Source organism: Schistocerca piceifrons, chromosome 3 (assembly GCF_021461385.2).
Source record: "Schistocerca piceifrons isolate TAMUIC-IGC-003096 chromosome 3, iqSchPice1.1, whole genome shotgun sequence".
NCBI classification, from domain to species: domain Eukaryota; kingdom Metazoa; phylum Arthropoda; class Insecta; order Orthoptera; family Acrididae; genus Schistocerca; species Schistocerca piceifrons.
Window position 1 is genome coordinate 446413790 of NC_060140.1, and position 24919 is coordinate 446438708.

At 39.4% G+C, this 24919-nt stretch overlaps 1 protein-coding gene across 1 annotated transcript in view; it reads left to right on the forward strand.

Annotated features, from left to right (window-relative positions):
• Positions 1–361: 361 nt before the first annotated feature.
• The window catches only part of LOC124788733 (juvenile hormone esterase), a 181259-nt gene continuing 156701 nt past the window's right edge, over positions 362–24919 (forward strand). Inside the window, exon 1 of the mRNA XM_047256016.1 lies at positions 362–571. Coding sequence (XP_047111972.1) covers positions 362–571 — 210 coding nt within the window. The remainder of the gene's footprint in view (positions 572–24919) is intronic.

Consider the following 24919-nt stretch of genomic DNA (forward strand, 5'->3'; position numbering starts at 1 on the left):
TGGATGGGTGACCATCCGGTCTGCAGAGCGCTTTTGGCGAGGGGGGCGCACTCACTTCTTATGAGGCAAACTGAGGAGCTGCTTGATTCAGGAGGAATCGCTCCAGTCTCTTAAACCGACATACGACCGAGAGAGCGGTGTGCTGACTATTCGGGCCAAGTTTAGTTTTTAAATCTTAATGCGTTGGATGGTGGAGACGGAGATACAACACTGGGTCAAAGATTCCTTTGGTTAACGCTCCCCTAGCGGGCGCGACCGTGACATTGACCCTCGTCCACACTCCTCCTTCCCCCTCCACAACCATATCAGACGACTGACGCCTGAAGCCTGTGGGAGGCTGCCGCAGCTCAATGTCTCCGCGATGGCCGCGCCGACAAGTCGCTACAGTACTTTGCTCCTGTTGTTGCTGGCTGCAGCGGTGGCCGCGGCTGGTGGTGACGTAACGGTCGTCGCTACGACGCGCTACGGCAGGGTGCGCGGACGCGTGCAGGCGACCCGAAGCGGTCGTTCATTACTAGCGTTCTACAATCTCCCGTACGCCAAGCCGCCCGTCGGACCGCTCCGATTCAAAGTAGGTCACTTTGACTCATGGCTCTGAGTTACATTCTTGCTACTTGTTTAAGCTGTGGGGCATCAGTTGGTACCTCTGTACAGTACAAAAACAATTCATTTCCTGCAAATACTATCAATGAGCCTATCAACTAAACTACTCGAATGTACTGTAATCCTCCGAATATAAGCCGAACCCGAATATCAGCCAAGACCTTCCACGCAGAGGAAGAGCAACTCTGTGGAAAATTTACAGTGAAGTGACGAAAGTCATGAGATACCTCCTAATACCATGTCGGACCTCATTTTGCCCGACATAGTGCTGCAACTCGACGAGCCACGCACTCAACAAGTCGTTGGAAGTCCTCTGCAGAATTACTAATCTCTATACCCGTCCATATTTGCGAAAATGTTGCTGTCGCAGGATTTTGCGCACAAACTGACCTCTCGATTATGTTCCATAAATTTCCGATGGATTTGTGTCTGGCGATCTGTGTGGCTAAGTCATTCTCCTGAATTGTCCAGAATGTTCTTCAAACTAATCGTGAACAGTTGTGGTCCGGTGACATAGCTTATTTCATCCACAAAAATTCCATCGTTGTTTGGGACCATGAAGTCCATGAATGGCTGCAAATGGTGTCCAAGTAGCCGAACATAACCATTTCCAGTTAATATTCGGCTCAATTGTAGAGGTCGATGGCTGCACCTTTAATTGTGGGTCTGAAGGCGCCTGCAGGATATCCTACACGCCCATCAGCACACGATCAATAGAGTGCGTTTTGCTCCCTTGCTCGCCCCCCATCCGAGTCAAATCAAGGTTATTGAGAAGAGTCGAAGGAACACACCGACTAAACTTTGCAGTTATGTTTACAAACACACTACAGATGTCAAATAGGTGTAGCGTTACCAGCGCTCCAATCGGTTACATTTCACATTGTTTTGAACGGAAGATAAACGCCTTTTATGATCAACTCTACGGCGAGGTCCTAAATGTGATCATATTTCTTTGACGGAAAGCGCTATTTGACCAAGTTCCTTATTACAATATCAAATTTCTTTGACATAAATATTTGACATATCAACTTTGACAAGAAATGATAGTGCAATATAACAACTGCGTCAGACACTTGTCTTATACAGGCGTTGCCGGCCGCAGCGCAGTATTCTGCCTGTTTACATACCTCTGTATTTGAATACGCATGCCTATACCTGTTTCTTTGGCGCTTCAGTGCAAATGGAACGTAAACAGTCGAAATCCCTTACATTGTCACCCGATGTGTGCTCTTCAGTCCAAAGACTGGTTTGATGCAGCTCTCCATGCTAACCTATCGCGTGCAAGCCCCTTCGTCTCCGAATATAACATTACTTCAACCTACATCCACTTCAGCCTGCTTACTATATTCGCCCCTGGTCTTCGTCTACATTGGTTACCCGCCGTGCTTCGCTCCATTACCAAAATGACAATTCCTTGGTGCGACAGGATGTGTCCTATTAAACGATCCCTTTTTCTAGTCAAGTTGTGACACAAATTTCTTTTTCGCCGTATTCCTTTTCGTCCTCTTCATTAGTTATTCGATTTACGCATTTAATTTCCAACATTTTTCAGTAGTACCACATTTCAAAAGATTCTATTCTCTTCTTATATGAACTGCTTGTAGTCCATGTTTCACATCCGTACACGGCTACTCTGCAGACGAAAACCTTCAGAAAACCAATTTATATAAGATGTCAACTAATTCCTCTGTTTTATAAATCCTTTTCTTGCTACATCCAGTCTGTATTTTATGTCCTCTCTATCTCTGCCTTCATTATTTAGATAGATGCCCTGATAGCAGAAGTCTAGCGACTAGCGTTGCTGCCTCTGGATCACAGGATCCCGGGTTCGATTCCCGGGCGAGTTGGGGATTTTCTCTACCGGGGGATGGGTGTTTGTGTTGTCCTCGTCATTTCATCATCATCATCATGGACTGTGTATAAACAAATTGGACTCTGGAAAAATTGGGACTTTGTAAGGGGCCTGATGACCGCGCAGTTGAGCGCCCCACAAACCAGTCATCATCATCATCTGACAGCAGATTTCCTCTATTACTTTTATTGTCACTTGTCCTAATCTAACTCCTTCGACATCGCCAGATTTAATTCGACTGTTACCGTTGTTTTGCTTTTGTTGGCGTTTATCTATTAACCTCTTTTCAATACACTATCCACTCACTTCATCTGCTCATTCAAGTGCTTTTCTGTCGCTGACAGTATAACAATGTAGCAACGAACGTCAAAGTTTTCATTTCCTCTGTTTTTACTTTAATTACCTTTCTAAATTTATCCTTGCTCAGAGTACAGACTGAACACCCCTGCTTCGCTCCCTTCTCAAAGTGCTGCCTTACTTTCATGTCCTTCGATCCTTATAATTGCAGTCTGTTTTCCGTAAAAGCTGTAAAGAACTTTTCGGTTCCTGTGTTTTACTCCTGCTCCCTTCAGAACTTCAAAGTGTGTTTTCCGGTCAACATTGTCAAAAGCTTTCTCTAAATCATTATATGTTGTAAATGTAGGTTTGCCAATCTCTAACCTATATTGTAATCGTAATATAAGTCTTAGGGTCAATAATTCCTCGAGTATTCTTACATTTCTCCGGAACCCAAACTAATCTTCCCCGAGGTCATCTTCTACCAGTTTCCGTTCTTCCGTAAATAATACGCATCATTATTTGGCAACCATGATATAACAAACTGATAGTGCGATAATATTCACATATATTACCACATTCCTTCCTCAGAATTGGAATTGCTACATTGTTCTTGTAGTCTGACATTATTTCGCCTGTCTCATGATGTTCCAGGAGGAACGGTCAACACTGAAGCATATGACAGGAACGATCACTCGAAACAAAAGAGTCTAGTAAACATGGTCACTAAAATGCACGTTTCTAAAACTACGAACAGTTCTTCATCTTCGATACTGTGAAATAAGTTGAAACGTCCCCTTAATACGATTATACAGGACTGTCCTTAAACTGACATATAATATTTTGTTAGCGCAACGCAATCTGACTTTCAAAATTCCCTACAAAAGAATGGCCCTGACTAACATTAAACTATACCTTTCACAAATCACTTACCTCACAAAAATCTTCACTGCTCAAGCTACTGCAATACAGCGAGTGCCACTACTGCCAGCTAAATAAAAGATTCAAACTATGGAAGGCACTAACTACTGTTAGGGATAGTTAGCAAATGAAAGATATTAATAGAGAACGAACAATGTATTTACCTTGATATCATCACAAGTCATAATATATATATCAGTTCATGACAAATTACAAACCTCCGCCATCTCTCTCCCCACATCCACCACTGCTGGCGGCTCACCTCCAACTGCGCAACGCTACGCGCTGTTCACAGCCAGCTGCCGCTGCCCAACACTACAATGGCAGACAACAATGCAAACTAGCCACATACTGCACACAGCACAGCCAGTGATTTTCATATTGAGCGCTACGTAACGTTGCCAATAAGAAAACATAAACAGCCTACTTACATAGCCCCCATGCTCCTCACAAAAAATTTTACAAAATTTTTTTTTGGCAGTGGCCAATAATGAGTTGATAAAATTTTTCATAATTACAATAACAAAGAAATCAAATGCACACACTTATTGATACAATGTTGGTCAAAAGCTAAAATTTTCTCACAGTTTATAAAGACAGTCCTGATCATTCATTACGGTAATCACAGGTTTTTTTTCACAAAGTCTCATTAGTAAAAGAAATTGCACACAGAAGTAGTGGATTTCCATGCAGTCTTGAAGAAGTAGTGTTGTCCTTCCAACGGAAAGACAGTGCTGGCTCTTGACATGCTGACAGGTAATGGGCCACAATGGAGCAAACCCACAGCAGAGTCATTCGAAGTTTTGAAGAGTATTGGTAGGTAAGTCATCACAGAGCGGACCCACTGTAGTCCTGGTAGAGAGTATGGTATTGGTGGGCCACCAGAGGTGCAGACCCACTGCAGTCCTTGTAGAAATAATGGTATTGATGGATCATCAAAGATGTAGACCCACTGTAGTCCTTGAAGAGATGGCCAGCAGCCATCTGTTGTGACTGTGCAGGTGCACAATCACCATTGAAGAGTCTTGCGGATAATATAGCAAGTCCATAAACCACCACTTGTGCACTCACAAAGTTTTTGAAATTGTCCTTAGAACCAGCAATGCTGTTATCCAGTCCCTTGCTGAGTTATTAACACACGTGCAAACACTAACAGTCCCTACTTCTCACATATTGTCCACATGCTATGACCAACAGAAACGTGTGCAGTGAAATGTAACTAACAAGTTAATAATGTCATGAACTGGTGACAATTACAATTTTATAACATAAGAATACAATTACAAAGGTACAAAATACATCATTAAAAACATAACAATACAGATAACATTTGTAGTAAAACAGGCGTTACAAAAGAATAGAAATAAACATATACATCAGTGTTACAAAAATAGTGACATAAGTACATACATAAAATAATGAGAATAGTTTTCGAAACATTAATTTCACACATGAACATTGAAACAGAACAGAATTGTAAACAACTTTACAAAGAAAATAACATATTATTAATGCAACTTATATTTGAGGATAACAGTATTCCTCCTCATAGTGAATATAGCTTAGTATTAGAAGAGAAGAAAAATTCTATGAAACAGTACACAGAGACAGGAAGAAAACAAATACTCAAGGGTACACAAACACATAGTGGGATAACACCAATAGTAAAGGACAGGGTTCGTTTTCAGTGTAACATTTGGTACTGCAGTCCAACCCAAAACTTCATATATCTTTCCTCTTATTTCATCCTCTGTTTCCACCAAAAAAAATTCTATCTAAGCATGCTTTCTGTATTTATATGTTCACACATTTCTTACCTCAACATTTATTTCCAAGAAAATCCTACCTAAACCTGTTTTATGTACGTTTTTCGTATTAATTCTCAATGCATTTCTTCCAATTCATCGCAACTCATTCTCTTATATAGTCTACCCCCTCTTAAGCTAACTTAAATCTACTGAGCTCAGATGCTAAACTAAGGGACGAGGCAATGCAGCATCACATAACAAATCAACACAAACAGCAATGCAAAAAAAATGCAAATTGGCAAAGCTAGCAGCATAAATGAGCAAAAGTCAAATTCAATAACACTATGCCTGGCAAACAGCAGCAACTTATACCTAAACATGACATAGCGCAAGCAGAAAAAATATTACACTAAACAACAATGCAGATAAGGGAAATGTATATTCACATCTTAATGTCTATGTAATTAAAGTGGTGCACCACAAGAAGTTATTCTACCAAAAAGTTACCAATTACTTGAAAAGAAAATTATGAATGCAGTTACTAGTTCCTTCTTATTGTTCTTTCCTGTCCAAGTGCTCCTTTTTTAAAGAATGTGGATCATAAAATAATCATTTAATAGCTCTGTTGACAGAAAGTGTTCACATTAGCAAATGCATTTCATTTTATAAAAGCAATGCTGCAACACAGCTGGAAACCAGATATCAAATGAAATAAGCAATTACGCAAACCAAAGCATAAAAACATCATTCAATAGCTATGTGGCATTTCGTAAGTCAGTAGCTCTCAATTCTCGTAGAAAGACACTTGTCATTATCAGGTTTGCAGATGTAAGAATATTTCCAAGGATAATGGCCTCCCCTTTTTTTTTGTGCTACCTGTGCCGCTGAAAAGGGCTCGCAATAATGGCTTTTTCTCCAGGCGTCTGACACAGCTGGGTGCCCGCGACGCATTACGTGCAGGTGGTCACTTAACTTTCGTACGGAAATATTTACGACAGGAGATTCTGCTACCGTGGTAGTCTCATATAAAAATATATCACAGGTCAAGAATTAGCGTTGCAAATCTGTAGAAACAAAACCCTATAAATATAACAGTGTCCAAAAAAATTTTCAGTGGCATTGTGATACATTCATGCATATACACACACATTTCATAACTCTTAAAGTACGATTCTTGGTTTCCAACAACCTTTTCATAAATCAGAGTCCCTAACCCCTACTCCTTATTCCTTACCTTATTACACATATACATATTCATATTCATCAACACGTCTTCAATATTTCATCATAATAGCTACATAGCATAATCAGATTCCTCATATAGCATCAGCTTATTTATCATAAACATACCTCAACAGCATAGTACACATCGTCGTCGTAATAATAACATCATAACACTTCAGTCAAATCTTAAAATCGTCGTAACTTCCTCCAATAATTTCAAAACGTAAAAAAAAGTTCTCTGCTCATTTCAATAGTGTCATCTACCTCAAACGTACTTTAAAATCATGATCCCATACCAAATATATCATTCAAATCTCTCATAGTATCACAATGGTTCCGAAAAAATATGAACAGTTTACAAAGTACAGACAAAATAAAATTTCATAAGTGTGAAGTTATCCAACTCTGTAATTGCGTAGACATCTGTCACTGACGTAGTAAAAAAAATGTTTGTTTCTCTGTCAAATAATCAGATAGCTGTGTAATTGTGTGTTAGAGAAATATGGTACCGAAGTGTAAAGTTGTATAAGCAAATACCATATTAGCTAGGGTTCCTTGTGGTTGCCACACACATGGTACACAAAGTAAGCGTGAACCCCCCTGAGGATTAATGTAATTATACCCTCAGGTGTTACAGATTACACCAATGGAATGAAATGTATCACGGAAAACTTTCTTTATAATTCAAAAATCTTTAAAAATAAATGTTTTAAGTACAACATTAATCACTGAAATGCGTGTCCTGCAGCGCTAAATGTGCGTCTTGTTGCAACATAATCTGTGTGGAAGTGTCGTAGTTATCGTCCTCCGAAAGCTAAGTTCTGCAGAAGCCAATGTACTTACCTCATGATAAACAAAAGTGAAATGCTTTGCGTATAGATATCGTAGTTATAATGCTTATTGGCGTGATGAAGAAAGTACTGTACAGTAACGTAATGTTGTGCCACGAAAAAGGCTGTCTCATTGTTGCTATACCACAAAAGTTACTACTAAAACATGTTTTTCTTTCCAGAAGAATTTACAAAACTGTGCAGATATAAAACAGATACACTGCAAAAGCAACATTGTACATTGTCAGCGTCGTGATAAAAATCGTGTAGCTATCACATAAACTAACCACTGTGTCGTCTGGTATCTCACAGAAAGTACTTTAAACCCAGAATGTATTTTCAAGTAAACCAAAATGTTGCATTAAAATCTCATTAGCAGTACCAGTAAATGTTCTAAGTATGTAAGCCTGATAGTCGTTACGTAATCGTGCAACTAACAAGCAAGAATGTACAACTAACAACACTGTGTCGTCTGTTCATTATAACAATGCATTCGTAATTTCTGTTTAAATAAGTTCTCTTGGTTCTTGACTGGATATTTCACTTCAAACATTGTTGCATGTTAACAGTTTCTTAAGTCTGACAAAGCATACTAAAAATGTGAAGTGAAACGTTTTATGGCAAAGACAAAGTTAAAAAGCAGATTATCTCCCAATAAATGGTTTTACATGTGAAATGTGGTGTAGCCCTTTACTCTTCCTAGCACGCAGAGTTTCAACTTTAACGCAATTATCATGTGGTATACGTCGGTAAAGAATACTGGAATTTTGCTCAAGGTTAGCGTCAATGTTATTTTTCCCTGAGCCAGCGGGCGCACGCGGCTGCCTGCGGTGTGAGTCATTGTCTGTTTCTTTGTTGGCGTGCGCCGTTACTGGGATTAGGAGGCCTAAGTTCCACAAATTCGCCTTGCCCAGAGGGCCCAGCTCTGTTTAAAGCTCGCCAGTTCTGATGGAATTCAGGTCTGTCGTTATGTCGGTAGTTGACATAGTTTCTTGTTTGTCGGTCATGTGGTGGAGAATTTCTCCCGGAATCGTAATTGCGCGCTGGACCGTTGCGTCTAAAGTTATTCTGTCTCCCTTGATAATAATTGTTTTGGTTCCCATATTGTCTGTTTCTCTGATTGTCTCTCTGATAGTCATTACCACGGAGAGGTGATCTTTCCCTGTAATTATTACTACTCTGCCAACGGTTGTCATACGGGTGGTGTCTGTTTTGGTCACGATATGTGTTGTGAGAATAGCCTTGTCGTGTCCAGTTATTATTTCTTTCATCGTGGAATTGTGACAGATGTGACCTGTAATTGTTGTGCTCCTGTTTCCGCGTTCCCCGATTGTCAGTGTCAATTTCCAATTCTTGTAACAGACCCTGAAATGCTTCAATGTCATCTTTGCAACGTCCTGCTAAAATAATATGTCGTAAATGTTCAGGCAATTTGAGTAAGCAAATGCGGATGAGTTCTGAGGGGCTGTATGGGTTTGAAAGATATTGATTCTTATGCAACATGTCTTCAAAATATTTGACAAGACTGGAAAATTCAGATTGTTCAAAGTGTTTCATCATCATGATGCTATGTTTTACACGGTCTTGTGTAGCTTGAGACCAATATGCTGAGAGGAAGGCATGGTAAAACTCTCCTTCACTGTGGCAATCGTGAATTACCGATCGCATTCTTACAGCTGGTTCATTCTCTAAGTAGCCACACATAAATTCTAATCTGTGTTCCAACGACCAGTTGGGAGGAAAACAATGAGAGAATTGATGGAGCCATGCTTGTGGATGAATGTCGTTGGCAGAATTCTTAAATGTTTTGAATTTACGTGTAGTAATGAACAGCTTATAGTCAAAATCATCATGTCGGCGAGTCGCATATCGGTCATTGTTAGGTCGTGTCGGCCGTTCCATCTCAAAATTCGGTGCACATTCCCAATTTCTTTCATTACTTCCGAAATGCCCTGTGTTATTATTTTGCAGCTTTTCCGTGTTTCTAAGTCCCTCTTCCCGTGTTGGAGCGCGAGTGTTCTCTGAAATACGTAATTCTTGTATTACCTGTGTCAGCTGATCTTGTACTTCCCGGATTTCTCTTTGGTGTTGTGTATTAATTCGATTCTGATTTTGTTTGAATTTCCTAATTTGTTCATACTCTTCTGTGTCAGTGAAGGCTACAGGTGTTGTGTCATTCAGATCATCATCTACCTTTGTAGATAAGTTAGTGAACTGATCTGAAAGTTCGGCTACTTTATCCGATAGTGTACTTATTTCCTCAGTGCGTTTTTCTGAACCAAGTTTCAGAGTGCCCATTTGTGTTGAAATCGTATCTACTGTGTCTTTTAAGTTTTCTTGACTTTTTTCAAGTTGCGTAACCGAATCGGTAGATACAACTGCGTCAATTTTAGCTTGCAAGGTGTTGTGATTTTCATGAACAATAGTTTGCAGTTCTTTTATGGCTGCTTCGTGATTCTGTAATGCATTTTCATGACGCGAAAAAATTGGTTGAAAATGCTCACAAATTTGAGTTTTTACGTCATTACAGACTTTTTGACATTTCGATTCAATGTTATGTAACCCAGCAGTTAAATCCTCACGTGTTTGTTCGAGAGTTTGTTCCAATGAGTCTAACTTTTTGAGATTTTGTTCCACTGTGTCTAACTGTTGCTGTGTTTGTCTCTGGTGTTGTTCCATTGTGTCTAACTTTTTAAGATTTTGTTCCACTGTGTCTAACTTTTGAAGCTTTTGCTGTGTCTGTCCCATTTGTTGTATTAATTGTAATAACAATGCATTGGTGTCTGAAACATGTTCCTCAGTGCTTTTCGGCAGTGAATTTACACCGGAAACATTCACATTTTGACAAGCAGAAAATGTGTCTTGACTTATTCGAGAAAACGGTGAGGATCCAAAACCTGAATCTACAGTATTTGCGAGATCGTGTCGTGTCATTTCGGCTTCCTGAGGCGAGCTATTGCCGACCGGTCGATCGATAATGCTTCCCTTTTCACTAATTGTTTCACTGTCCACGCCATTGTTTGACGCCCGCTCCATTTCCCTGTGCACAGTTACCAAATTACTACTTTGAACATTAGTAAATTCATTACTCGGCGGCGCTGATAAGCTACGCTCGTCATCACTATTATTTCTCAGTTTAGTTTGGAGCCTAGTGTTACGTTTTTCACACGCCATTATTGTCACAGTATTTCACACGACAACACAGAAAAACACAATTTGAAGATCAAAAATAAGAGAACACATTAACATAGCACTGAAAATAATATCTAGTTAATTGCCAGCGCAGCTGCGAAATACTTGGTGCAAATCTACATGCATGCCACAACTGTTTTACTATACAACAATGAAAGACTGCAACTACAAAGGAAATTCTCTCTACAATTACGCGCTAGCAATAAACAAAAGCTACACTAAATACACAAACTACAAGAAAAAATCAGAAGATTCCAGTGAGGTATCCTAGGCTAAGGGTCGACATATGAAACGTCCCCTTAAAACAATTATACAGGACTGTCCTTAAACTGACATATAATATTTTGTTAGCGCAACGCAATCTGACTTTCAAAATTCCCTACAAAAGAATGGCCCTGACTAACATTAAACTATACCTTTCACAAATCACTTACCTCACAAAAATCTTCACTGCTCAAGCTACTGCAATACAGCGAGTGCCACTACTGCCAGCTAAATAAAAGATTCAAACTATGGAAGGCACTAACTACTGTTAGGGATAGTTAGCAAATGAAAGATATTAATAGAGAACGAACAATGTATTTACCTTGATATCATCACAAGTCATAATATATATATCAGTTCATGACAAATTACAAACCTCCGCCATCTCTCTCCCCACATCCACCACTGCTGGCGGCTCACCTCCAACTGCGCAACGCTACGCGCTGTTCACAGCCAGCTGCCGCTGCCCAACACTACAATGGCAGACAACAATGCAAACTAGCTACATACTGCACACAGCACAGCCAGTGATTTTCATATTGAGCGCTACGTAACGTTGCCAATAAGAAAACATAAACAGCCTACTTACAAAGTCTCTTCTGTTGCAAGCTGTGCCGTCTCCTTTGTTGTACGTGCATGGGATTTAACACCGTTGTTTATTTCTTATGCGAACGTATCTCCAGTATCAGATAAGGAGAACAGCCCAAAAATGGGTCTGGCTTCTATTATTTAACCCTTTAAATGAATTTGCCATTGTAAGGTGAAGTTCATTAGAATGTGTGTATTCGCTGTGAAAAACGCGTAAATAATTTTACGGGAGAAGCTGTATCGGAATCAAAATTAGTTTTTAAATATTGTGTTAATAGTTTTATGTCTTTCAAATTAAAGCACACTATCATAATTGTGAACACTTTAGTTTCCCACAAGTTAAATTCCGTAAAACCCAGTATGTATAATGAAAGTTGCCGACTAGGTAGTAAACATAGCCAGAGATATTAACTGTTGCTCGCAGAAGCAGTTGGCTTCTCTCATGCACCAAACTCCTTTTCCTGTAACTATTTTCCCAATACTTTCGTTTTTAATAAATCAGGGTAGAAATTAAATTTTCCTTTAACACAGTTATTTTTTTCTGTCATCACAATACACGAACATAACAAAGAGAGAGTCGAAGCATAGAAGTCCAAGAACAGAACAGCAGAGAGACCAAAACAAGAAAAAAATCTCCAGTAATCATGCACTACAACATGTGAGCAATTGTTCATCTTCGCTTGTGCGAAATACATATCTTCTGGTGAAGAAGTGCTCATAACTCTTAAAGCAAGCATTTTAGAGTCCATGTTTACTAGACAATTTTTTTCTTGCTTTGTTTCATATTACTTTCTCCCAAAATACGTAATGCAAAAGGCACTTCACTAATTTGAACCACTTTATTCACACCGAAGAGCTTCGCACCCTCGGGAGAAAAATACATCTCACCTCGTTAACAACGATTTCGAACTATGGAACGTCACACGAATCATTGCGCTGCACATTTTCATTGGCGAATATTTGGGAAAATATTCTCGACAATACGGTATGTCGCAAGCTAGAATCTAAATCTGGATCGTGGGCTCCAGTGGACACAGTTGTGGTAGACGAGCGAGGGCCGACTGGATGCCGTGCGGGCCCGTAGAACTGCTGTACTGTTGGGTCCCTACTCAACAATATGCACTAATGGGAGTGCAGGCTTTCTCGCTAAATTTCGATGATGAAGTCTTCTCACGGTATCAGTTCTGCGGCAACGTTTCAACAAGTTTCCTACTGTGACTCTTCAAGCTTTCCCAGCGAATCTGTTGTAAATAGTCTTCACGAGTTTGCCGCCGGATCACGTTGTGCAAATTCCACAATATTTCCTCCGAGCAACTGTCCGTCGTCCTCAGGTGGTTCACCCTTGCTGATGGCTAGGTACGACTACTCGTCATCTTCAAGAGAAGACTTAATCATCAATATATTCTAATTTTTAACCTATTATTTTACTTACATATATGTGAAGTTAGGTCTAAAATTTTATTTCATGAGTTAAAGTATTAATAAATTAACTGGCAACAAATATTAAGGTATTATTCGGTATTCGGCCCATTCGACTACTTTTATCCTATTCGGCAGAATATAGAAAGTCTGTGTCCTATTCGGCCGAATACGGAATGTTTCAGTAAGATGTTTTGCTAAAGTCAGATAAATGGTAAAAAGAAAACGTTGATTTATTTTATAATAATGATAAATTTCTCTTCAATTAATTGTTAACGATTGCGTGAAGGCTCAGTCAAGTGTGGCTATAAGTAGGAGGATCTTGACTCATTTTAATCATTCGGGCACTGCACAGGAAAAACTGCGTTCTATCCAATAAGATACGGATCTCTCTGAACGTTAATCGGTGCAAGAAGTCAGTACGCGAAGGAATTCCACCTATTATACGCTTACAAGGCTAATGGAACAAAAACGGGCCATATCACTCTTATCTCATGGAGTGTGATATCGGCAATCTGACTGCTGCACAATGTGAACTTTTAGAGCAACTTTTGAAATTATTACAACCACTTGAGGAAATAACAAAAACTACAAGAATCGGATACGCTTGCATTTCTGAAATTATTCCGTGTGTTGTTATATTAACGCGATATTGCGATGAAACGAGCACTTTAAGGCTAACAACCAAATAAAGCCAGGTGAGGCAAGGTTTGCAAAGAACAATTTGAAGACCCTCACAAGTAAAAATTATTTGGAGGCTACCGTTTTAGACCCATGCTTTAAAATGAATATTTTCAACAGACACCTGCAGAGGGAAAAAGTAAGACAGTATATTTTCATCGATACCTAAAAGATGAACTATGAAACAGGCAGGAACGATAGCGCGAATTCGTCCCCTATTCGGGCCAAGAGAATGGGAGCCGAAGAAAAGAGTCCAAGGCAGACTATTCATTCATCTTTTATGGATTGCTTCGAAGAGGTGGTTGCAGAAAAAACACAGCTTATACTCGTACATCGAAAGAAAAAAAATTGCAACTGGAATAGATCTTTATCAGGAAGATATCACGCCATGATAATCCATACACGTGGTGGCAAACAAGGAAAGATACATTTCCGTGTTTGGTAAACCTTGCAGTAAAATATTTGTTGTCGCCAGGAAATAGTGTTTATTCAGAGCGACTTTTCTCTGAAGCTGTGAATGTCTACGAGAAGAAAGAGTAAACTGCTGCCGACAAACGCAGAATTTTTTTTCTTTCTGCACCCCACTTCTAAATCTTAATTACGAGAATTCAAGTGCGTAGACATTTATTGTGCCTGTAAAGTATCCGTAGAGTACATAAATTTATTTTATTTGGTGCTTAGTTTTTTGTTAATTTTTGTAATACGGAAATTGGTTAGATTTTCTAAATAGTGGTCCTCGAAAAGAACTTTGCCTTCCTTTCATGGATTTCCGTTTAAGTTCCCGAAGCATTCCTAGTAGCTCGCCTCTGAACTGCTTCGATGTCTTTCTTTAATTACACTTGCTATAAATCCAGAACATTCGAACAGTACTCAAGAATAGGTCGCACTAGCGTCGTATATGTGGTCTCCTTGCATGTGGGCTTAATTAAATAAAATGAATGCAAATACTTTTTTGATTTAGTAGCTGTCTGTTCGGTTACGCAGTCTCGTAACCGGTTGGCCCTGAATGGTATTAATACGCAGTCTGACTGCATAGAATAACAACAAAGAACGAAAGAAAATTTCCGTTAACACAATTAATTAATTAAGTCCCCAGCAACTATAAAACCTAGGAAACAACAAGGCACAAGGGTCGCTGTTCTGTGTGTGGAAGTGTGATTCGACGTACACATCTGGCACGGTTCTTCCTCAATAAGACCAGATATTTTAAACACCATTTATACTGCAGTAATTAAAAAAACGAGAAATACTATAATTACACATCGAAACCAGAAATACAGTCTAATACAAGAACACGAGCCAGATGCTTTGTTGACTGAACCTGTGACCAAGAGATATTATTGTTTAAGACATTGAAATAATGAAAAAACAGGAATTTTTTACCTTCATATATATTGACGAAAAGCACACTCTGATCATTACAGCATCCCCAATCCAACAATATCTGGTGTCTAGCCCATCAAAACAATATCGCAACATCTGAACAAGCACTCTCCATGGGAACTTCTCAACAACGACACACCACTGCTACATCTCAATAGCACTCTCCACCACGACTTCTCGACAAGAACTCTCCACTACCACATCTCAACAAGCACTGCTTATTGCTACTTCTCAATAAGCACTCTCCACTATCACATCTCAACAAACACTGCCAGTGGAGGCGGATGAATAATACTCTTTGGCGCAATCTCTGGCGCTGTGACTCAGTGTAGCCACCTTTCATATGCCCTTTCTCCACGGGCTAGAATTTGATAGTATTTTTGCCAGCATTGGTGGTGAAAATACCACCAAATTCGACCAACAAATACAGACAAAAATCATAAAGTAATATTAATATGTAAATATCACCCTTCAATAACCTATTATACAAAATACAGTAAGGAATACAAATGCTTTCATACATGTGATTTTACACAATAGTTTACACACGTACCATTCAATCAATGGCACCAGCAATGTCAAATAGGTGTAGGTAAGAGACTCATAACATTTCACAAATAGAAAATACACAAAAAAATCAGATTATGCAAATATTCACATAAAATCTTGTCAATATATCAATAAACAACTAGTTGACAGTTCCAGCAGTAGCACCCAGCAATGGTCAACAGGTGCAAATAGCAGTCTCATAATATTTCATCAGCATTATTTAAACAGCTCCAACAGTGGCACCCAGAAATTGCGAGCATGCGCAGACACCAACAAGTGACATTATTTCAGTAGAAGCAGTTCCATCAGTGGCACCCAGTAATGTTGAGCAGGTGCAGACACCAACAAGTGACATCATTTCAGTAGAAGCAGTCCATCAGTGGCACCCAGTAATGTTAAACAGGTGCAGACACCAACAAGTGACATCATTTCAGTAGAAGCAGTTCCATCAGTGGCACTCAGTAATGTTGAACAGGTGCAGACACCAACAAGTGACATCATTTCAGTAGAAGCAGTTCCATCAGTGGTACCCAGCAATGTTGAACCGGTGCAGACACCAGCAAGTGACATCATTTTAGTAGAAAAAGTTCCATCAGTGGCACCCAGCAAGGTTGAACAGGTGCAGACACCAACAAGTGACTTTATTTCAGTAGAAGCAGTTCCATCAGTGGCACCCAGCAATGTTGAACCGGTGCAGACACCAACAAGTGACATCATTTTAGTAGAAAAATTCGGTCAGTGGCACCCAGCAAGGTTGAACACGTGCAGACACCAACAAGTGACATTTCAGTAGAAGCAGTTCCATCAGTGGCACGCAGTAATGTTGAACAGGTGCAGACACCAACAAGTGACATCATTTCAGTAGAAGCAGTCCATCAGTGGCACCCAGTAATGTTGAGCAGGTGCAGACATCAACAAGTGACATTATTTCAGTAGAAGCAGTTCCATCAGTGGCACCCAGTAATGTTGAACAGGTGCAGACATCAACAAGTGACATCATTTCAGTAGAAGCAGTTCCATCAGTGGCACCCAGCAATGTTGAACCGGTGCAGACACCAACAAGTAACATTATCTCAGTAGAAGCAGTCCATCAGTGGCACCCAGCAATGTTCAGCATGTGCAGACACCAACAAGTGACATTATTTCTGTAGAAGCAGTCGATCAATGGCACCCAGCATTGTGGAACAGGTGCAGACACCAACAAGTGACATCATTTCAGTAGAAGCAGTTCCATCAGCGGCACCCAGTAATGTTGAACAGGTGCAGACACCAGCAAGTGACATCATTTCAGTAGAAGCAGTTCCATCAGTGGCACCCAGCAATGTTGTACAGGTGCAGACACCAACAAGTGACATCATTTCAGTAGAAGCAGTCCATCAGTGGCACCCAGTAATGTTGAACAGGTGCAGACGCCAACAAGTGACATCATTTCAGTAGAAGCAGTCCATCAGTGGCACCGAGCAATGTTGAACCGGTGCAGACACCAAGAAGTGACATCATTTTAGTAGAAAAATTCGGTCGGTGGCACCCAGTAATGTTGAACAGGTGCAGACACCAACAAGTGACATTTCAGTAGAAGCAGTTCCACCAGTGGCACCCAGTAATGTTGACAGGTGCAGACACCAACAAGTGACATCATTTCAGTAGAAGCAGTCCATCAGTGGCACCCAGTAATGTTGAGCAGGTGCAGACACCAACAAGTGACATTATCTCAGTAGAAGCAGTCCATCAGTGGCACCCAGCAATGTTGAGCAGGTACAGACAGCAACAAGTGACATCATTTCAATATAAGCAGTTCCATCAGTGGTACCCAGCAATTTTGAACCGGTGCAGACACCAACAAGTGACATCATTTTAGTAGAAAAAGTTCCATCAGTGGCACCCAGCAAGGTTGAACAGGTGCAGACACCAACAAGTGATATTTCAGTAGAAGCAGTTCCACCGGTGGCACGCAGTAATGTTGAACAGGTGCAGACACCAACAAGTGACATCCTTTCAGTAGAAGCAGTCCATCAGTGGCACCCAGTAATGTTGAGCAGGTGCAGACACCAACAAGTGACATTATTTCAGTAGAAGCAGTTCCATCAGTGGTACCCAGCAATGTTGAACAGGTGCAGACACCAACAAGTAACATTATCTCAGTAGAAGCAGTCCATCAGTGGCACCCAGCAATGTTGAGCATGTGCAGACACCAACAAGTGACATTATTTCAGTAGAAGCAGTCCATCAATGGCACCCAGCATTGTGGAACAGGTGAAGACACCAACAAGTGACATCATTTCAGTAGAAGCAGTTCCATCAGTGGCACCCAGTAATGTTGAACAGGTGCAGACGCCAACAAGTGACATCATTTCAGTAGAAGCAGTCCATCAGTGGCACCCAGTAATATTGAGCAGGTGCAGACACCAACAAGTGACATTATTTCAGTAGTAGCAGTTCCATCAGTGGCACCCAGCAATGTTGAACAGGTGCAGACACCAACAAGTGACATCATTTTAGTAGAAGCAGTCCATCAGTGGCACCCAGCAATGTTGAGCAGGTGCAGACAGCAACAAGTGTCATCATTTCAGTATAAGCAGTTCCATCAGTGGCACCCAGCAATGTTGAACCGGTGCAGAGACCAAGATGTGACATCATTTTAGTAGAAAAATTCGGTCAGTGGCACCCAGTAATGTTGAACAGGTGCAGACACCAACAAGTGACATTTCAGTAGAAGCAGTTCCATCAGTGGCACCGAGTAATGTTGACAGGTGCAGACACCAACAAGTGACATTATTTCAGTAGAAGCAGTCCATCAGTGGCACCCAGCATTGTGGAGCAGGTGCAGACACCAACAAGTGACATCATTTCAGTAGAAGCAGTTCCATCAGTGGCACCCAGCAATGTTGAACAGGTGCAGACACCAACAAGTGACATTATTTCAGTAGAAGCAGTCCATCAGTGGCACCCAGTAATGTTGAGCAGGTGCAGACACCAACAAGTGACATTTCAGTAGAAGCAGTTCCATCAGTGGCACCCAGCAATGTGAATAGGTGCAAGCACGAACAACAGTTTAAAGGCACACACAATTGCTTTTACAAACTTATTATCAATGCTCTTACACTCAACATACAAATTATAATAAACACACAAATGATATCAGATAATTGTCATATTAACTATTACAAATACACAAATACCAGTAAATATATAGTAATGATGGGTGTCAGTGCAAGCCACAACAAACAAGTAAAATAATATTCAGGAAATAGGTCAGTACCAATTATTTGGGATTAGGAAAGGAAAAGACACAAAACACACTCACTCATCTTTCATCCACATTAAGTACTACTGTGTAATTGAATAGTGTTAACTGTGTAAATGCAATTCTATGCAAAATTTTATGTTCAACATGTGTATCAAGTAGTAATGGCAGCAGTGTATAACAGTCAGTAATAGATAGTCAACGACATAGTCATCATGTCAAGACCAATGTTTGCCAAGCCAAATCAAAATGTACGGTTTCTGAACAACTGTCAGTGTGCCAAGATATGCAAATACTTCCTCTCTCCAAAAAAATAGTATATACTGCTTAGTGATTTAACAAAGTGTGTGTGTAGACAATCTTCCTTCTACTTGAGTGTTCCAGTCTGCCATCTTCATCCTCCTTGTTCCATATAAACCAACAAAAGAAAAATATGCTCCTCACTTACTTTACCTCTTATCCACCAAAACTCCAATAATCATCAGCATCACATAATCTTAATACTTCAATAATACCTCTTCCGTCGATACATATAAACTTTATCATCAATATCATTTACCTTACCTCTTGTCCATCAAAACTCCAATAATCATCAACTTCACATAATCTCAATACCTCAATAATACCTCTTCAATACGTCGACACATAAACCTTATCGCCAATATCATTTCACTTCCATAACAACTCTTTCCTCTAGTCAGTCTCCTCGAACAAGTACAGATAGAATCCTAGTGCAAACTTCAATTCATCATCCCATACAATCCGAAGACACAATGTCCACACACAACCTCTGTGTAGTCCTCCTGAGCCAAATCTTCTACTCATTATGAATCATAAAACACATTTTGGTTACCTTGTCCATCATTAAATAAAAGAAATGCATACATGACCTCTAACAGCCTTTAGTTTGAATAACTTTCAGTAAGTAAGTACGAGTACGGAGTGTGAATGATAGTAATAATTCACAGTGTGTACACCACTTTAAGAATCATGGCAAAACAGAAGCAAACATGTGGAGTATTTCTTGTGTCAAGTGTCACTTGCTATTTCAATTGCTCACGAAGAATGCAGTGTAATAACTGTCAATGGTCTAAACCTAGTGTTGGTATGTCATGTCGTTAGCTTCCTTTCTATTAGCACAAATTTATACAGCTTCCATAAAACCTCCAGCTCATGACAGTTCATTTTCTTATCTTAAAATATAAGGCACTGAGCGTAAGCAAAACATGCAATAGCGAGTAAATATACCAGTAGAGAACAGAATGTCAAAAAGTGGATGCAGCACAATCCCTACAGCGAGGCTCTGCCAAGCGAACAATCTATAATTAATACCATAGTGTGACCTAAGCTCCATGTTTGTACACCGTATATCAGCATTTCTATATACCAAATTAAAGAGTAGTTATGACAACAAACAGAAATTTATAAATATGCAATCCATACGCAAAGCAGCAAATACGTATCTTACATAATAAACAGGTCATTAGCATCAAATCAGCGTAAGCAAATAAATGCTCATATGTAATCTTAATAAGTAAACATGAAGGCGCAAGCAGATAAATCACGAAGTGTAACCTACATACATAACCACATCAGCACAACTAATCAGGTGACAATTATATTTTAAATAAATAAGCACAGCAGGCACATAATAAAAGAAATATGACATCAGTGAAAAAGCATAGCAGCCAAGCGATGCATAATATACACAAGTAACAACCCTGTTCATTAATAAAACATTGACAAAACTCAGCAAATGTACGCAAGCACGTCGCTTCACAAGTAAATTCATAGAACATAAAATTAGCACAATGTATAAATCACGTAATCGCGAGCAGCAAATTACGTCTAAAGTACGTACCTAAGTGGCAATACGTTACCTAAAAAATAAACTCAATTAATAGTTACCTTTTTAGTTTATTACTTTCTTCTACGAAATTTCATTCTTCCTGAAATTTTCTCGATAGCAAGTCCTCTTAACGTCGGACACACACAGAATTTACCTGAAGTTCTTAAAAATTTTATACAACCGTATACTGAAAAATACTGAACGTTAATACGTAATTTATGAAGTCACTATAGCTTTATACTGAATTTAATCAGAGAAATTAGTCTGTGTATTTGTTTACGGCTGTCAGTGCATTCGCACTGAGCGCTCGATCAGCTGTAGGTACGCGTGACGTAGGAAGTAATTGTTTGCGGTCAACCACTGCCTTGTGCGCCGCGCAGACTTGACTGTTGCTTGAGTATGTGCCGCCGCCGGAACACGGCGCGGTATCCTTGTATTCTCTGCATGTTTACGTATAACTGTTGTTTCTCGAAAGTATGTCATTCCACAAAAATTTTAACGTTAGGTATATGATGTACTCCCTTAGAGCGCCGAGATTTAAGAGTTTCTACTTCGACAGTGTTATCATGAATAATTTTGCGAACTCTATATGGACCGTTATAAAGCAGAAAAAATTTGCGACACAAGCCTTTTCCTTTGTGAGACGAACGATGAGACTTAATTAACACCTTTTGACCAACTGACAAGATTTTTTAACGACCAGGACGTTTAGCTGATTTCTCTCTTCTAGCAGCCGCAGATGCAATATTTCGTAGAGCCAGGTTGACAACTTCAGAATGCCGCAGTTTCCGTGTAGGCGGAAAAGGAACGATTTCAGAAATGCGATTTGACGGTGCTTTGTTTTTTAACATCAATATAGGCGGTAAAGAAGTTGAATCATTAGGGAGTTCATTCAGAATGTTTTGAAAAATATGAAGATACTGATCCCACGTTCTGTGATTGTGATGACAGTAAAGACGACACAATTTATTGATTTCCTTCATCCTTCTCTCTGAAGCGTAAGATTGAGGGTGAAAAAGTGAAATGAAAATTGGTTTAATCTCACGACGCCGTAGAGTACGATGCCAAATTTTAGAACGAAACTGTGATCCATTATCTGATATAACCTTATCAACATGACCCACTTCTTTAAGAAAATGTTTGATGAAAGCGTTAGATACTGAACGAGCTGTTGCTTTGCGTAAAGGTGTAAAACACACATATTTTGATGTCAATTCCACTGCTACCAAAATGTACGCAAAACCATTAGTAGAACGAACCACTGGACCGAACAAATCGACTGCAGCCATGTCCTTTAATTTCGCTGGAATGATAGGAAACAACGGTGCTCTGTGAGAAATAGTTGGCGGTTTAGCCTTTTGACATAATTTGCATTTGGCAAGAACAGATTGAATACGTTTTTCCATATTACTGAAGTAGCAATTTTCTCGTAATTTATGAAAGCATTTTCTGGGACCAAAGTGCGCATTACTGAAATGTATATACCAAATCAATTTATTAACCCACTCATCAGGAATGCAAACTAACCAAACAGAGTTGTCGACCGATTTTCGTTTAAAAAGAATATCATTGCGAACTAAATAATACTGTCTAATCGCTACGCTTTCCTTTCTCCTCCACTTCTCCTTAATGTCCTTCCAGATTGGATCCTTGTTTTGCTCCTTAGCGATGTCCTGGAGCGAAGACGAAATAAAATTCTCAAGCGCAACACCTTGAATATACGTCAAACAACAATTGTTTTCTTTGCAGTCCTTCTCAGCACTTTGTTTCAAACCTATAGGCGCAAGTGATAAAGCATCAGCAATAATATTTGAAGATCCCTGTATGTAAACAATACTAAAATCAAATTCCTGTAGATACAGCGCCCATCGTGACAATCTTCCATGTGTTAATTTTGTTGACATAAGAAATTCCAGAGCTTGATGATCAGTGTAAACCCTAGTATGTCTGCCATACAAAAATATTTGAAATTTTGTGAAAGCCCATACAACAGCCAAGGCTTCAAGTTCCGTAATCGAATAATTCATTTCTGATTTAGAGAGAACACGACTTCCAAATGCAATAGTTTTCTGAACTACAACGCCGTTTTCTTCTATCTCTTGAAATAAGTGTGCACCTAGGCCTTTGTATGATGAGTCCGTCGCCAAACAAAAATCTTTAGATAAATCCGGATGTGAAAGAAGTGGAGCAGCAACTAAAGCATCACGAGGTTGTTCAAATTCTGATTGAGCTTCCTCATCCCAACACCAATTAGAATTCTTTCCAGATAGTTCACATAAACGAGGTGTGACCAAATTGTCCAATTTAACAAAGCGTCTAAGAAAATTACAGACACCAAGGAAACTATGAACATCACGTTTTGTAGTAGGAACAGCATAATTACGAATAGCGTCTAGTTTTTCTGGATCAGGAAGAATACCTTCTGTAGAAATAATATGACCAAGAAATTTCACCTGAGAATGACCAAATTCAGATTTTTTCAAGTTCACTGTAATGCCAACTCTTGCAAAAATACGTAATAATGAATCCAAAATTTTGTTATGCTCACTCCAAGAACGTTTAGCAATAAGAATATCGTCAACATATGAAGTAATATTGTCACGAAGATAAACAGGTAAAATTTCGTTTAAACTACAAATGAATGCTGCATAAGATACAGTAAGTCCAAACGGTAATTTCCGAAATCACTTTTGGGTAAAATAGTCATATCCGGCTATTCTTTACCAACTCTCTAGATAGATTGATAGTTGAAGAGTTGTTTTGATAGATACAAAGAATAGTAAAAGAGTAGGCAGCAGTGCAGAAAACTAAAAGGGAAGTAGCACCACTACAGCTCGGGGCCCTGTGCACGCTACAGCACATATTCACTTAGTGTAGCGAATCCCCTGAGGACATTAATAGCCGCACATAAATTCCAGTTTGTGACTTATTGGCCAATTTGGTGGAAGTGCATGCATAAATTGTTCTAACCATGAACATGGATGAATGTCATTCTTAGAACTGCGAAAGATCTTAAACTTCCGAACAGTTAAGAAGTGTTTATAATCAAAGTTTTCTCCTCGTGGCGACAAAGACCTACCGCGTCTGTCCCTGTCCCAATGTCGATTATTGTCAAGTTCGCGCGCCTGGCGCTCTCTTGTTGCTTCTCGTAAATGAAATAAATTACTTTCTTCAAACCTCTCTGCTATCTGTGATTCTAAATTTCTTCTGCTGTCTTTTCCTACAATTTCGCTTTCAATTTGTTTGACTTGCTTTCCTAATGCCTCAAATTCCCTTTTGACGCGTTCATTAAATTTTCCCTGATTTTCAACATGCTTATTTATGTCTGGTACTCTTCGGTTTCTACAAATGGCAATGGAGCTGTATCATCTGAATCTCTGTCCCCATTTAAACTAAGACTTGTCAATTTATCCGAAATCTCCTCCACTCTTTCCGATAAGTCACCTATTTGTTCTTTCTGTTTATTTACCTCTTTCGTAAGTGTCGTGACTCGGGTTTCAGTATTGACACATTTAGTAGTTAACTGTTCATACTGTTGTGTTAGGTTATTTATTCTGTCATTTGGTACGGATTCCTCGATTCTTTCAAATATTTCTTCCTTATCGTGTGCACATTGTAAATTTAACTCTGAAAATTTTTGTACTATCACGCGATCTCTTTCTTCCTGTTCTCTATCCTGTTCCTTTTGTCTGATTTCTATTGAAATTAATCTATTATTGTGAGCATTCAAAATCGGTTGTACTTCTTCTCAAATTTCTTTCTTCAATTCATCTTTCATGTTTTTGAAGCATGTCCCTATTCGTGAGTCTAACCGTGTTTCCATTGTTCCCATATCAGTTTCTAAACGTGTTGCCAAAGTTCCCATCTCTGTTTTAATTGTTCCTATTTGTGATCCCAGTGAGTCTAACCGTGTTTCCATTGTTCCCATACCAGTTGTAATTGTTCCTATCTCTGTTTTAATTGTTCCTATTTGTGACTCTAACCGTGATCCCAAATTTAATATTGCACTCATCAACTGCTCCATGTTAGCTTGTTCGAAATTTTTTTCGCCCCTAACATTTCCCGTAAAACTCACTTCCTTCGTCATAGCAGTAAAGCTATCTGTGTTCGATACTATTCCAGAATCTTCTGTCGTCAATCTCGTATTCTGAAAAGTTTTGATTGTGAAAAATTTTGAATTGGTTCCGGACTATTTTCCCGACTTATTAAATTGTTTTCAGCTTCATTATTCATCATACTGTTCTCCTGTGTTGGCTAGTTCGCCATGTTAACAATTTCGTCATTCTCACTATCCAT